We start from the raw sequence: 15134 nt of genomic DNA, 5'->3' as shown, positions 1-15134 counted from the left end.
GACTGGCTTTAAACAAAGTGTGTTGACTGTGTCATAGAATCATAGAATGGTTTGGGTTGGAGGGGACCTTAAAGATCATCTACTTCCAACCTCCCTGCCATGGGTAAGGACACCTCCCACTAGACCACATTGCTGAATCCAGCCTGTCCTTGAACACTTCCAGGGAGGGGGGAAACGTTGATAGGGGGTGTTATGATGGCACAGGAACCTTCTGGAGGATGGAAATAAGTTCATTGCTGACACTGTCAGAGACAAGGCTTTCCTGAAGGGTCTGGCTGGTCTGCACGGCACCAGACATGGTTGCTCCGCGCCCCGTCCGCAGGCTGGCTGCAGCAAAGCAGGCTCCGTGCACGCAGACACACCCCCGCCCTGGTCCCAGGGTCTGCTCTGGGGCGCTGGAGTGACCAGCACCCAGCAGACCCCATTTCTGATCTCTAGTTTGCATTGATCTTACGTTTAGACACGCAGTCAGAAGAACAGACCCTCCCTTTTCCAGTGCCTTTGGAAAGATCGCAGCTTCGTAGAATGAGTCCTTTCTCCTCCACCCTTAACCTACAACCCAGCTTTCCGGGGAGATCCTACTTTGAGCTAAGATCTTCGGCCCACCAGCTGAGCTTGCATTCTTCTTTACAGTCCCTGAATTCAGCTGGTGAGCTGAGTGCCTCTGGCATTTCCTCTTGGTTCTGTGCTTCTGGGCATCTCCAAAGTATTTGTTTGTTTTGTTGCGTTGTGTTTTGTTTTACCCATGACATGCAGATGGCAGAGGGAAGCTCTTTTCTGTTTTGTCAGTGGCCTGCTCCTGCTTTGGAGGGAGTTTCAGTGGTGTAGGTCTCACAGTATCTTCGTATGTCCATACCAGCACGTGCAATTTTAGATGTGGGGTGATGAAGCATCAGAGGGACTCCTTAGGTAGGTGCCATTCTTAGCAGGGCTGGCATGGCTGAGCCATAGAAACAAGACCCCTTGTTTCTAGTTTGTGTTGATCTTGTGGCTAGGAAAAGTCAGAAGAACAGACCAGACCCTCCTGGGAGAAAGCCCTGGGCACATCTTGGTGGTTTGCTTTCCCTATTCAACCAGAACATGCAGAGATTTGTTCTGTGAAATTAGTTTGGCTGATTAACTCTAGACCCTGCTTACAGATGAAGCAAGTTGAGATGCAAGCAAGGTCAAGTCAAGACCAGCTCAGGGGCACCTTGCAGTCATAGATAGATAGAATCGTGGAATCATATATTCATAGATTCATAGAATGGGTTGGGTTGGAAGGGACCTTGAAGATCATCTAGTTCCAACCCCCCTGGCACTGGCAGGGATGTCTTCCACTAGACAAGATTGCTCAAGGCTTCAATCATAGAATCAGAGAATTGTGGAACCATAGAATGGTAGGGGTTGGAAGGCACCTCTGGAGATCATCGAGTCCAAGCCCCCTGTCAAAGCAGGATCACCTAGGGAAGGTCACACAGTCTGGCTTCACAGGACCCTGAAGATGTAGGCTTTGGTCTGCTCAGCTTTAAGCACTGGGCTCAGCTTTTGCAAAACTGAACATGATGGTATCAAAGTCTTGTTTTCTGCAGAGCAGAGGAAACCACTCCCCTGATACCTGGCTTCTCTGGCAGCAGCCACAAGCACTTTGCTTGGTCCTCACAGGCTATGGTGGGACATAGGCAGTGCAGGCAGGATGAGCAGCCAGCAAAGGAGCTACAGGCACAGTTGCATCTCTCAGAGCTGTTTTCTAACCACTCTTTGCACATCTTCTGTTGCTAAAGATCCTGGGCCCTGATTCTTCCACCGCTCTGGATTTACACCACTCCAATGGAGTCATTCACAGCTTCCTCTGGTGTAAGCCCAGGAAGAATGGGGGCCCCCGATTGTTTGGTTTCCATCCCATAACCTGGAATGAGGAATGCTGCAGCATGATCCAGAATAACCAAGGAGCCCCACTACTTTCTTTTCTTTGTGCTTTCTCTGTTTTGTTTTGTTTCTTTCTCATCGTACTCGCTGTGCGCTGCTGGTTTCGACCCTGTTTTGTTACCGACGTTTCTTACTTTTGTGTCCACTCAGCCCAGAGCTGCTGCCGTGGCCGTGAGCAACACCAGTGTGTGCAGTGTGGACCTTCTGCAGCCGTGGTCCTGGGTGGTGGTGTTGGTGGGGCAGGGTGTAACGGGGTCCTGAACGTGCCGATGTGTCTGTGTTGTTTCCACACTCGGGTGGATTTGTATGGCAGCGATGGGCAGAGGCCTTCCAATCCATTTTGTGAGTAAGGACATGGGGCAAGATTCATTAAAAGAGCCTCAGGAGGTGCCACTTGGTACTTGTCATGGAGCACAACTCCAGCCAGATGCTTTTTCACCAGCATGTACATCTTCAGGGGGTAAAAGCCAGCTTCCTTGTCAGAGGAGAGGTGAAAACCAGTCACAGAGCTGGACAGGGGTTTCCCTAAGATCCAGCACCCATCATGAGCTCCCTCCCATGCAGTGTCAACATGGAGCTTCATGTTGTCCTCTCCTACTGGCAAGGACAAGCTCCTGGATGAGGAGAAGTACCTGGATCAGTCCACAGCTGACGTCCAGCTTGCAGGAGCTGTTTGCAGTCACCCCAGGCAGGGATTTCCCTAAAATCCAGCACCCATCGTAAGCTGCCTCCCATGCAATGCTCTGATGCATCCCAATGTATTTTGGGCACTAGTGGGTGTCTGAGGCCAGGTATCTACCTCCAGGGACCTCCTCTGCTGCTCTACTCCTGCCCCTTTTCACACAAGGCAAGGGAAGCAGCCCAGAAGAGCTTGGTGGTCCCTACTCACTGGACACACCAGTGGCTGCTCTTCTTTCATCAATCCATGTCCTCCAAGGATTCTAAGTGATTCAACTAAGAATAAATCTGGAGAATATTTACCAAGCAGCCAAGACATTCCACCAAGGCTAAAAATATTTCCTGCTTTTCTTCATGGAACCATGGAATGGTTTGTTTGGAAGGGACCTCTGAAGATCATCAAGTCCAAATCCACATCATAGCAGGGTCACCTAAAGCAGATCACACAGGAACACGTCCAGGTGGGCCTTGAAAGTCTCCATAGACTGAGACTTCACCACCTCTCTGAGCACCCTGTTCCAGTGCACTACCTCTCTCAGAGCAAAGAAATTCCTTCTCATGTTTAGGTGGAACTTCCTATGTTCGAGTTTATGCCCATTACCTCTTGTTCTGTCGCTGATGCTCTCAAAGGCCGTGATGGAATTTGATAATGAAAAATCAGACACTCCACACTTCCCAGAGGTGAGGCTCACCAAAACAGCCAGCACTCCAGCTCCTATTTGCAACCCCCTTCCTCCATGCTCTTTGGCTTTTAATGAATCAGGCCTCCTGTGGCTGGCTGGATGCTTAGTCAATGGTGAAATGCTCATGAGTGTTCTTCAGGTGGTTGATGGTTGTTTCTTGGCTGTGATGTGTGAAATGTAGTATCTCTTTGTAGGATGCAATTTTGAGACACAAGGAACGCCTTACTCCCAACTAGGCAAGTATTTTTATTACAATTACTTGGTACCTACTCCTTGTTGCTCATCTTCTCTTCTCCTTTTGTTTTATTCTTTAACTTCTGCTTGGTGACCAGGCAACATTCCTTGCACCTTCCCTGCTCATGGGGTGCTCACACAGCAGTGAGCAAATCTGGAGAAGGAATGGGGAGTGTCCTGTTGATGTTAAATCATTTTCAGTTTTGATCCTGAATGGTTTGGGAAGAGAAGCCTGAAGTCAGGACTCTGGAAGTGGCTCTGTCGTTAAGCCCTGCTCATAGAATCCTGGGATTACAGAATTGTTTGGGTTGGAAGGGACCTTTAAAAATCATGGAATCATAGAATGGGTTGAGTGGGAAGGGATCTTAAAGATCATTTAGTTCCAAGCCCCTGCCATAGGCAGGGACACCTGCCACTAGGCCAGGTTGCTCAAGGCCCTGTCCAACCTGGTCTCTTCCAGGGAAGAGATGTCTGCAACTTCTTTGGGCAACCCATTCCAATGCCTCACCACCCTCATAGTAAAGAACTTCTTCCTAATGTCCAATCTATATCTACCCTGCCCCAGTTTAAAACCATTGCCCCTTGACCTAGACCGCAAGCCCTTCTAAATCATCTAAGGTCCTTTAAGATCATCTAGTCCAAACCCCCTGCAGTGAGCAGGGGCATCTGCAACTAGAGCAGGTTGCTGACAGCCCCAAACAGCCTGACTTAGAATGTTTCAGGGATGGGGCATCTACCACCTCTCTGGGCAACCTGGGCCAGTGTCTCACCACCCTCAGCATCAAAAATTTCATCCTTTTCTCTAGTCTGAATCTCTCTGGTTTAGTTTAAACCCTTACCCCTTGTCCGTCACAACAGGCTCTGCTCAAAAGTCTGTCCTCAGCTTTCTGATCAGCCCCCTTAGCACTGAAAGGCCACCAGAAGGTGTCCCTGGACCCTTCTCTTCTCCAGGCTGAAAAACCTGGAAACTGATCCTCCTGCTCTAAGCACTCCATATCCCAGTTCATTAGGGAGGTGTTTAGCCCTTCTACAGCTAATTCATAGAATCATGGAATTGTTTTGCTTGGAAAAGACCAAGTCCAACCATTAACCCAGCTCTGCCAAGGCTACCACTGAATCATGTCCTTCAGCACCACACCTCTAACTCCCAGTTCAGGCCCATGCATCCACCTGGGAGAAGGAGCCTTGTGCCCAGTCTAGTGGGATCCCACCTCGGGCAGCTTGCACATGGTGCTGGCCACCCTGCTCCTGCTTGCAGCCCAAGCACATCCTCGCTTCAGCTCTCCCCACCTTAACACAAAGCACCGCCAGGCCCATGCAGTGGCTGGAGGAGCAGGCAAGCAGAAATGGTTTCTCCTTCCTTTCTCTACCCAGCTTGACATGCTGTTTTCTCTCCTGCATGCCTTTCCCTGGGAATGACCACAGTTGACATTAAAAAAATGGTGGCAGGTATGGACCCACCTCCATCGGGTTGCGGCCGCGAGACGCCTGCATGCATGTGAGCTGTCCTGTCAAGCCACCCAATAAACCCATGTAGAAGTCTCACCAGAGCCTCTTCTTTCTCAAGCCATGGTGACTCCTGCGGGCCTGAGCATGTCGTGTGGATCCGTCAGCTCGCATTCCAGTGATCACTGGAGAAAAAACCACCTGGGGAGCTGGGCTGGTGGCTTGTGAAACCTCGTCCCTCTGTGTTGTTGAGGATGTGACACTATCTGTCAGACTTGCAGTGACCATCTTGTGCATTTAAACCAGCAGATGTACCAAGTTGTGAAGGTTTTGGGGCATTTTCCAGCTTGCCCATGAGATAGCTCTTGTTTTACGTGTGGCTGGCTGCTCCACAGGGAGGTTTCTTGGTGTGATGTAACATCTCAGCGTTCAGTGTAGACCTTTGTCTGTGCTTTTGGTTCCCAGGACTTCAGCCCTCAAACACACAGAATTTATCTGCTAATCCTCAGTCCCCTCCCCCACCAAGCCTGACCATGCAAAGTACTGCTTGCATGAGTAACCCTTAGTCATAAAAGTAAGTTGGGTTAGCTAGAGCCTGGAGACCTGGCCAGGATTACACATCCCCCTCTGCTAGAGCCACATTTTAGGAGATAGTGAGGATCCTGTGGGCTTATGAGTTGAGACAAACAGATGGTGGGAGGTGACAGAGACAGACAGGCACCTGGAAGCAGCAAGAATCATAGAACTACTTTGGTTGGAAAACACCTTTAAGATCATGGAGTCCAACCATTCACCCAGTGCTGCCAAGCCCACCACTAAACCATGTCCTTCAGCACCACATCTATGCAGCTTTGAAATCCTTTCAGGGATGAGGACTCACCACTGCCCTGGGCAGCTTGTTTCAGGGCTTGACAACCCTTTTGGGGAAAAATTGTTTCCAATATCCAACCTAAACTTCCCCTGGTACAACACTTCCTCTTGTCCTATTGCTTGTTACTTAGAAGATAACCTCCACCTGGCTCCAACCTCCTTTTAGGGAGTTGTAGAGAGCCAGAAGATCTCCCCTTAGCCTTCTTTTCTCTAGGCTGAACAACCCTAGTTCCCTCAGCTGCTCCTCATAAGACTTGTGCTCTAGACCCTTCACCAGCTTCACTGTCCTTCTTCAGACATGCTCCAGCACCTCAGATAGTGCCAGGGCAATGAAACTGTAGAAAACCAGAACCAAAGTGACCCAGAGCACAAATGCAACTACCCAATAAACACAGTGAAGCAAAACTCCATCTGAGTCCCAGCCATAAAACCTCATCCATGCTGGCAGGTTGCAGCTGCATGGGCTCAAAGTATCCCTCCATGATGGAAGGTTCCATCACATGATGATCTGTCCCTCCAAGATGGAAGGTTCCATCACATGATGATCCATCCCTCCACGATGGAAGGTTCCATCACATGATGATCCATCCTTACATGACAGAAGGTGCCCTCCATGAGCAGCCTCCTCTGCTGTGCAGGAACCCAAGCTGACGGCCAGCAGGTCAAGCACCCAGCTGTGCCTTCACCCTCTGTGTCCCTGGTCCTGCATGCAGCATGTGCTGTTTCATGTCTTCTCCTCCACGTGGCTCAGTCACCAGCAGCCCAAGCTCCCCCGCTCCAGACTAACCAGGTGTTGTTTGTGTGTTCCAGTTGCTTGGTTTTCTTTTGATCCTGCTTCTGCCCACGCTGACATCATCTTTTCCAATGACAACCTGACTGTCACCTGCAACAGCTATGATGACAGGGTTGTGCTGGGGAAAACGGGCTTCTCCAAGGGGCTCCATTACTGGGAGCTCTCCATCGACCGCTACGATAACCACCCCGACCCGGCCTTCGGCGTGGCGCGCATCGACGTCCTGAAGGACGCCATGCTGGGCAAGGACGACAAAGCCTGGGCCATGTACGTGGACAACAACCGCAGCTGGTTCATGCACAACAACTCACACACCAACAGGTACGTGGTCTGGACTGGGGCCATTGTGCTGCGCTGAAATTTCCCCCTCCAGACTGGCTCAGTGGAAGCACACGAAGCTGTATTTAAGCAAACGTACAATCTAGAATATGGAATGCAATGAGTACCTGAAAGGAGGTTGTAGACAGGTGGGGGTTGGTCTCTTCTCCCAGGCAGCCAGTGGCAGAACAAGAGGACACAGTCTCAAGCTGTGCCAGGGGAGGTTTAGGCTCAAGGTGAGGAGAAAGTTCTTCACAGAAAGAGTTACTGGCCATTGGAATGTGCTGCCCCGGGAGGTGGTGGAGTCACTGTCCCTGGAGGCATTCACACAAGGATTGGATGTGGCACTTGAAGCCATGGTTTAGTTGTCATGAGGTATTAGGAGATAGGTTGGACTTGATCTCAGAGGTCTTTTCCAACCTGGTTGATTCTATGAATATGTACAAAATATGCAATGTTTACATATATGTACAATTTATGAACAACAGAAGAACCCCCCCTGGAGAAGCCAGGGGGATACTAATAGCTTCCCCCTCCCTGCTCCCTTCCCTACCCCCCTGTACACAGGACAAGAGAAAGAGCAGACAGCTGCTCTTAGTTACTTAACCACAACAAAGAACACAGCCAAGGTCAGCAGAGCAAGCAGAAGCCAGAAGTTCGTATCTGCTAGAGTGGAGGAAGCAAAAAGAGAGAGCAAGTTAGTTTATAAACTAGCTTTTGTGGTAGATACCTGTCCAGTGGAATTCTTTGAAGCATCATTATTTTCCTTTTAACATCCAATGGTGATTTATTTACATTCTATGACTTTCTGTTCAAGATCTGTGGAAAATTTCCAAGGTACAGCCTAAAACTACTGCAGCCTTCCTCCCAGAGGAAGAGCTTGTGTTTTTTCCAGTGGCACCTGCAGGCACCTGTGGGTGTTCCCTCCTAATCTTCTCCTACCCTTGCCCCACATGAAGGACAGTTCCTGCCTTCCTGGTTGTACCTTGCTCCAAGATTCTTTCCCTGCAGCCTGTGCCTCTTTCAGTGCTGAAGCTTGTGGTAGCTTGAGGAGAACCTGGTGTCACCTTCCTGCAGTGTCAGGAGTTCTTCCCTGATAGGTCAAACAGGTTTTGAAGTGAGCCCTGCAGCTTTGCCCCCCAGGCCCACTTGCTCTTCCCCATATGTTGCTGTGGTAGCTTTGCACTTGGGGACATTGTGACAAGCAGGGAGTGCCTCTGCAAGACTGTTGAGAAGGAAGTTGCGCAGGGACTTGTGAGCATGGCTAGGAAGGGTGCAGGCCATGGTCTAGCACCTGGGTGAGCTGGGAGGTTCATCACTATGAGTCCACAGCGTGAGCCCTGAGCTACCAAGACAAGGGACATGAAGTCACAGAGATCTCTTATCTTCTCACCCCTGCAGAACTGAGGGTGGGATAACAAAAGGTGCCACCGTGGGAGTGCTGCTGGACTTGACCAGAAGGACTTTGACGTTCTCCATCAATGAGGACCAGCAGGGGCCTGTTGCCTTTGAGAACCTGGAGGGCCTCTTCTTCCCCGCAGTCAGCCTCAACAGGAACGTGCAGGTATGTGCTTTGACCGTGCCCTCTGGAGCACCGCAGCACCAGTCCCCTTGGCTGAGCTTGCCAGCAAACTCCCTCCAGTGCTCCTGGCACTGCCATGTATGTTGATGTTCAGCAGCATGGGGTATTTGTGGGGCAGAGAGGGCTCTTGTGCAACAGGGACAGTTTGGAAAGAGCTAAACTACACCGTAACACACCTGTGAGTCTCTAAAACCAGGACAGGCCTTCCTGCTGCCCTCACCTCCCTGCTCCAGGTTTCTTCATCAGAGCTGATAAAGCACCAAGGTTCTCCAGCCCTCCCTTTTTGATGGGTTTGACAACTCCATTTCATGATGCTACCCCATGAGAGCCTCACCATGTCCTGGGCTGATCCCCAGCAGCATGGGCAGCAGGTGGAGGGAGGGGATTCTGCCCCTCTGCTCCACTCTGCTGAGACCCCACCTGCAGTGCTGGGGCCAGCTCTGGAGTCCACAGCACAGGAGAGACACGGACCTGTTAGAACAGGGTCAGAGGAAGCCACAGCAATGATGGGAGGGCTGGAAGCCCTCTGCTGTGAGGCCATGCTGAGAGAGTTGGGGTTGTTCAGCCTGGAGAAGAGAAGGTTCTATGGAGATCTTGTAGCAGCATCCCAGTATTTGAAGAAGAGCTAGAGAAGGACTTTTTACAAAAGCATGGAGTGACAGGACAGACCTTAATGGCTTCAAACTGGGAGAAGCTTGATTTAGATGAGACATGAGGAAGAAATTCTACCCCATGGGGGTGGTGCAGCACTGGAACAGGTTGCCTAGATGAGTTGTGGAGGCTCCTACCCTGGAATTGTTCAAAGCTAGGTTGGATGAGGCCCTTAGGCAATGTGGTCCAGTGAAGGTGACTCTGCCCGTTGCAGGGGCGTAGAAACTACATTATCTTTAAGGTCCCTTCCAACCCAAACCATTCTAGGATTCGATGATGTGCCAGCTGCCCTGCCATGGATTGTCCCACGTGTAGGGATGCAGCTGAGCCCTGTGTGTCTCCTCGCAGGTGACACTGCACACCGGCCTGCCGGTCCCCGAGTTCTACACTTCGCGCTCGGCCATGCCGTGAGGCTGCTCCCGGAGCCGGCTGCCTCTTCTCGGGCCGAGAGGAGCCAGCCCGTTCCCTCCCGTGGGACACGACCAGCTGCCGAGCCACCGGGTCCCTGCTCAGCCACCAGCCAGAGATGGGGAGGCAAAGTGGGGAGGAAGAACCTGGCTTCTGGCCATCTCCTGATCTATCTCCACCCTCCCGCGCTGTCCTGTGTGTGTGCGCTTCGCTGTGTAGCTCTTTTTGGCTGATGAAGTACCTAGGTAGCCTGAGATGTTCCTCTGTGTCTGCTTTTAGGTTTGGTTTTATTGATTTCAGTTGGGGTTTTGATGGGGGGGGGGGAGGGGGGAAATTTTGTCTTGGTGCGGCTGGATGGATGGATCCCCACCATGGGAAAGCTTTCACCCGCTCCAGCCCCATTACGTTGCAGGATCTCCCTAGAGGTGTTCAAGGTCAAGTTGGATGAGGCCTTGAGCAGCCTGGTCTAGTGGAAGGTGTCCCTGCCCATGGCAGGGGTTTGGAACTAGTTGATCTTTAAGGTCTCTTCCAACCCAAACTATTCTGTGAATCTTTCTTTCCCTGCCATGGCCTTTCTGGCAGAGCACCCTTGGTAATGTGTAGAGGTGGGTCCTGGATTACCACTCGGTTTCCACATCTTTCCCAAAACACCCAGCTCCGTCCCTTGTCCCCCTCAAGGTGTTTCTATGGGGCACAACAGTGGGGTCTGGAGGTGGCCACCCTGTCTTTTGGGTGCTGCAGGTGCTGGTGAGCCCTCAATCCGGTGCTGAGCACCCCCAGGGTGCCCTCCTCCGTCTGGCCGCAGTCCAGCGCCGGCACGCATGCCACAGCCATAGGCCGAGAGCCTCGCCTGGCTCCTCGGAGAGTAGCTTTTATTTTTGTAGAGTTGCCGTACAAAGCCAAGCCTTAACCACTGCCAGTGGCCTCCCCACTGCCTGAGAGGCCAGCCTGCAGCCAGGGGCTGGCGGGAACACGGGGTGGGCATGGGGATGGGGATGGGGAGGAGGGAGAGCTGGTCATAGCCCTGCCATGCACTCAGGATGAGAATGGGAATGGGGATGGAGGTGAGAATGGGGAAGAGAATGGGGCTGGAGGTGAGGATGAAGATGGGGATGGGGATAGAGGTGAGGACGAGGATGGGGATGGGTTTGGAGGTGAGGATGAGGATGGAGATGGGGAAGAAGAGGAGCTGGTCATAGCCCTGCCATACATTCAGGATGAGGATGGGGATGGCCTTGGGGTTGGAGATGAGGATGGGGATGGAGGTGAGGATGAGAATAGGAATAAGATGGAGATGAGGAGGAAGAGATTGTCACAGCCCTGCCATACACTCAAGATGAGAATGGAGATGGGAATGGGAATGGGGAAGAGAATGAGGATGGGAATGGGGATGGGGATGGGGAGAAGGAAGAAGGAGACACAGCCTTGCCATGCACTCAGGAAGAGGATGAGAATGGGAGATTAGGATAGGAATGGGGAAGAAGAAAAGCTGGTCACAACCCTGCCATGCACTCAGGATGAAGAGGGGGATGGGGTTGGAGCTGAGGATGGAAATGAGAATGGGGATGGGGATGGTGTTGGGGGTGGAAATGGAAATGATGGGGATGGGGATGGGGATGGTGTGGATGAGGATGAGGAAGAAGAGCTGGCTACAGGCCAGCCATGCAGTCAGGATGAGAAGGGGGCTGGGGTTGAGAATGGAGGTAAGGATGGAGATTGGCATGAGGATGAGGATGGATGTGAGGATGGGGATGGGGATGGGGAGGATGAAGGGCTGGCCGCAGCCCTGCCATATGCTCAGGATGAGGATGGGGATGGGTTTGGAGATGAGGGTGAGGATAAGAATGGGGATGGGGATGAGGATGGGGATGGGGAGGAAGAAGAGCTGGCCACAGCCCTGCCATGCACTCAGGAATACGTGCCCGCTGCCCTGTCTGCTGCCGGCAGCAGTTCCCCCTCAGCCTCCGCTCCCTACCCCAAACTTCCCAGTAATCCAGAGGCAGGAGGAGAGGAGTGGGAGGTAGCAGCACCATGCCCGGTGCCAGCCCCCCTTCCCACACCCAGGGGTGCCTGCATGCGCATGTCCCCACGCTTCACTTTGCAGTCCTTTGCCGTTCCCCCGGCACAGCTGGCAGGCCTGGGGGTAGGCAGCGGCAGCAGCGCTGCTGGGTGGGTGCCAGAGGTGCCCAGCTTGGCCAGAGAGCCACAGTTCATCCATCTGGGATCCTACAGGTCCAGCAGAAGGACAAGTGTACATAGACCATTCCCTTCCAGCGTGCCCTCCTCTAGGACAGTCCCCTTTGTCCCCTTCTTGCTCTCAGTATTAAGTTTACCTAATTTATTGGATGGGTGCTATCTTGTTGACTTCCACCAAGGACTTTCTCCCAGCTGCAGGAGAGCCACGTTGCAGGACAATGCTGAGCAGCTCCTTGGTGAATCATGGAGGAGCCCCCGTGGCTGGCCCACCTGGGGCTCCTCTTTCAGTTGTTACCCACCCCCCCACACACCTAAATTTAGGATGTTCATGGTGCTTATTAGACTCCCAGTGATTGTAAGACGTTGTCCCCCCAGCCCGTACCGCGATGGTAGCTGCCTACAGCCGCTGTACTGAAGAGAAGTGTCATGTTTGCTGTTCTAATAAAGGACTTTTATGAGAGAAGAGCAGAGCTTCCTGAAGTATCTGTGTGCCAACACAGTCCCTGCCTTCATTTCTCATTTCATCCCCCTACCCCCAGTGCATGACACCACACTGTCTCCATCAGGAGACAGCAGCAGAGAATCACAGAATCATTAAGGTTGGAAAAGACCTCTAAGATCATCAAGCCTGACCATCAACCCAACACTGCCATGCTCACTAAATCCTGGAATCATAGATTCTAGGTTGGAAAAGATCTTAAGATCACTAAATCCAACCATAACCTAATATTTCCCCACACACAACTGTTAGAGCACATCCCTAAGCTCCTCATTTAATCACCCCCAGGGATGGTGACTCCTCCACCTCCCTGGGCAGCCTGTTCCAAGGCCTGAGCACTCTCAGTTAAAGAAATTGATCCACATGTTCAACCTAAACTTGCCCTGCCACAACTTGAGTCCATTTCCTCTCATCCTATCACCGTTACTAGGGAGAAGAAACCAACCTCCACTTTGCTCCAGTGTCCTCTCAGGGACTCTTAAAGAGCCAGAAGGTCTCCCTTTAGCCTCTTTTTCTCCAGGCTGAACAATCCCAGTTTCCTTAGCCACTCCTCACAAGACTTGTGCCCCAAACCCTTCACCAGCTTTGTTGCCCTTGCCTGGATACACTCCAGCACCAAAATGTCCTAGTTGTGAGGGGCACAAAAGTGAACCCAGTATTCAAGGTGCAGCCTCACTAGTGCCTAGTACAGGGGAACAATCCATGCCTTGGTCCTGCTGTCCACACACTAATCCTGACAGAGGCTGGGTCCTGGTGTGCCAAGGAGCCGTTCTTCCAGAAGCAGGGGCAAATGCTCAGGGATGAGTGGGGTTGGGGCTGTTTCCAAAAGGACAAGGACAGTTCTCCTGGGCACCTGAGAAGCACTCAATCTAAAAGGGCTTTTCCACCCTGAGTGATTCTGAGGGCTCACTCTTGGGATATTAATGCCAGAGTGCCTCAAGAGAAGTTTTCAGTGTGAGGTCTCTGAGCTCATCATGGGCTCATGTCCAGGGCTGAAGATAAAATCCACTAATGTATTGCATTAAGGGCCCTTTAGCCCAGAACTATGCTCATCCTGCCCAGGACACCGGAGATAGAGGAAACTACAATGTCCCTGCAGCATGTAGCAGGGAGGAGGGAACAGCCTGAGGACAGAGGACACCCAGGGCCAGAGGACATCCACTGCCTAAGAATGGATCCCAAAGGTAAGGGTAGAGCTACTCACCAGCTCTGACATCAAAGAGAGCAGCACTAGAGGTCTCTCTAAGATGCCCAAAACCACACAGGTCTCCATTCCATGCTTGGCAGCTCGTGGAACACATTTGCATGGCACCATTTTTGTGGCTATGTTGGAAAGCAGGTTCTAGACATTAAACACCTGCTCTAGGCACAGAGTCCTGCTCTGTCTGACATCTACTGGCAAGAGAACCATATTCAGGTGCCTCTAGGGAGACCTTAGAGCAGCCCTGCAGTACCTAAAGGGGGCTACAGGAGAGCTGGAGAGGGAGTTTTTACAAAGTCATGGTGTGACAGCACAAAGGTTAATGGCTGCAAATTGGAAGAAGCTGGAAATAGATTAGAATAAATTCTTCCCCACGAGGGTAGTGAGACACTGAACAGGTTGCCCAGAAATGCTGTGGAGACTCCAACCCTGGAATTGTTCAAAGACAGGTTGGGGCTATTCAGCCTGGAGAAGAGAAGGCTCCAGGGAGACCTTAGAGCTGTATTTCAACATCTGAAGGGGACCTGCAGTAAGGCTGGGGAAGGATTGTTTAGAAGGGCTTTTAGGAGGAAGGACAATGGTTTGAAACTGGAGGAGGGTAGTTTCAGGTTGGACATAAGGAAGAAGTTCTTTGCAATGAGAGTGGTAAAATACTGGAACAGGCTGCCCAGGGATGTGGTTGACGCCCTGTCCCTGGATACATTCATGATCAGACTTGACGTGGCCCTGGGCAGCCTGATCTAGTTGTGTCCCTGCTCACTGTAGGGGCATTGACAAGATGACCTTTGAGGGTCCCTCCCAACCCAATGCAATCTGTGAATCTGAATCTAGAAAAGGGGGGGGTGGGGGGGGGGGGGGGGGGGGGGGGGGAATGACAAGGAGGGGGTAGAAGGAAAGAGATGCAGAAGCGATGCAAGGGGTTTGCAAGGGAAGGAGGTGCAAGGAAGGGACTGTGAAGAGGTACAGGAGAAAGAGTGCAATGGAAGGGGATGCCACAGAAGGGATGCAAGGGAGAGGGTGAAGGGGAGGGGGTGTAGGGGATGGAATACAAGAGAGGGAGTGCAAGTGAAGGGGGTGAAGAAGTGATGCGAGGCGGGCGGCCAGGAAAGGGGCACAAGGAAAGGATACAAGGGGAGGAGGAGGTGCAAAAGGATGCAAGGGAAGCGGCCTAAAGCCACAAGTGCAAAAGTGAGTGCAAGACAAGGGAGGGTGTGGGGGAAGGGGCGGTGCAGTGGGACAGGGGTGGGACCGTGACGGGACCGTGACACTTCCCGTCCCGGCCATAAGTGCAGCACGTCCCTCCGGGCCCAACCAGAAGAGCCTCATACGCGCCCTGCGGTCACCGGTCCTCCTCCCACCCACGGGGCGGAGCCCTGCGTAGGGTGGCTCCTGCGCACCCGGCCGCTCTCGGGCCGCGCCGCTCAGCGCCGACCGGTGCAGGTGGGTCTGGGGGGAACGCAGCGTGCTCGTACCCGGCTTTGCTGTTCTCCTCCTCTTGGCACGTTCTTGGGGTATCCCCCTTTTGCACACCCCCAGGATGGTGGTCCCCGAGGTCTCCCCCTTTGCACACCCCCGGAGGGGCGGTCCCGAGGGTGCCCCATTTTGCACACACACTCCTCTCCTCCCTCCCCCCGGGCTACTGTCCTTTTGCGCATCTCGGGGGGGGG

General features: G+C 52.4%; 1 protein-coding gene across 7 annotated transcripts in view; it reads left to right on the top strand.

Moving 5' to 3' along the window:
• Nucleotides 1–11116, top strand: part of TRIM9 (tripartite motif containing 9) — a 75341-nt gene extending 64225 nt beyond the window's left edge. For 2 of the 7 annotated variants that reach the window (XM_054161647.1, XM_054161646.1), the window contains exons 8-13: nt 461–649; nt 3464–3505; nt 4929–4952; nt 6630–6933; nt 8332–8494; nt 9512–11116. In XM_054161647.1, the coding sequence (XP_054017622.1) occupies nt 461–649; nt 3464–3505; nt 4929–4952; nt 6630–6933; nt 8332–8494; nt 9512–9574 (785 nt within the window). In that variant the 3' untranslated portion in view covers nt 9575–11116. The remainder of the gene's footprint in view (nt 1–460; nt 650–3463; nt 3506–4928; nt 4953–6629; nt 6934–8331; nt 8495–9511) is intronic. The other 5 variants (XM_054161652.1, XM_054161651.1, XM_054161649.1 and 2 more) reach the window with 4 other exon arrangements.
• Nucleotides 11117–15134: the final 4018 nt, after the last annotated feature.

Source organism: Dryobates pubescens, chromosome 5 (genome assembly GCF_014839835.1).
Source record: "Dryobates pubescens isolate bDryPub1 chromosome 5, bDryPub1.pri, whole genome shotgun sequence".
NCBI lineage: Eukaryota > Metazoa > Chordata > Aves > Piciformes > Picidae > Dryobates > Dryobates pubescens.
The sequence above is the reverse complement of the archived record's forward strand: the minus strand, read 5'-3'. Positions and strand labels throughout refer to the sequence as shown.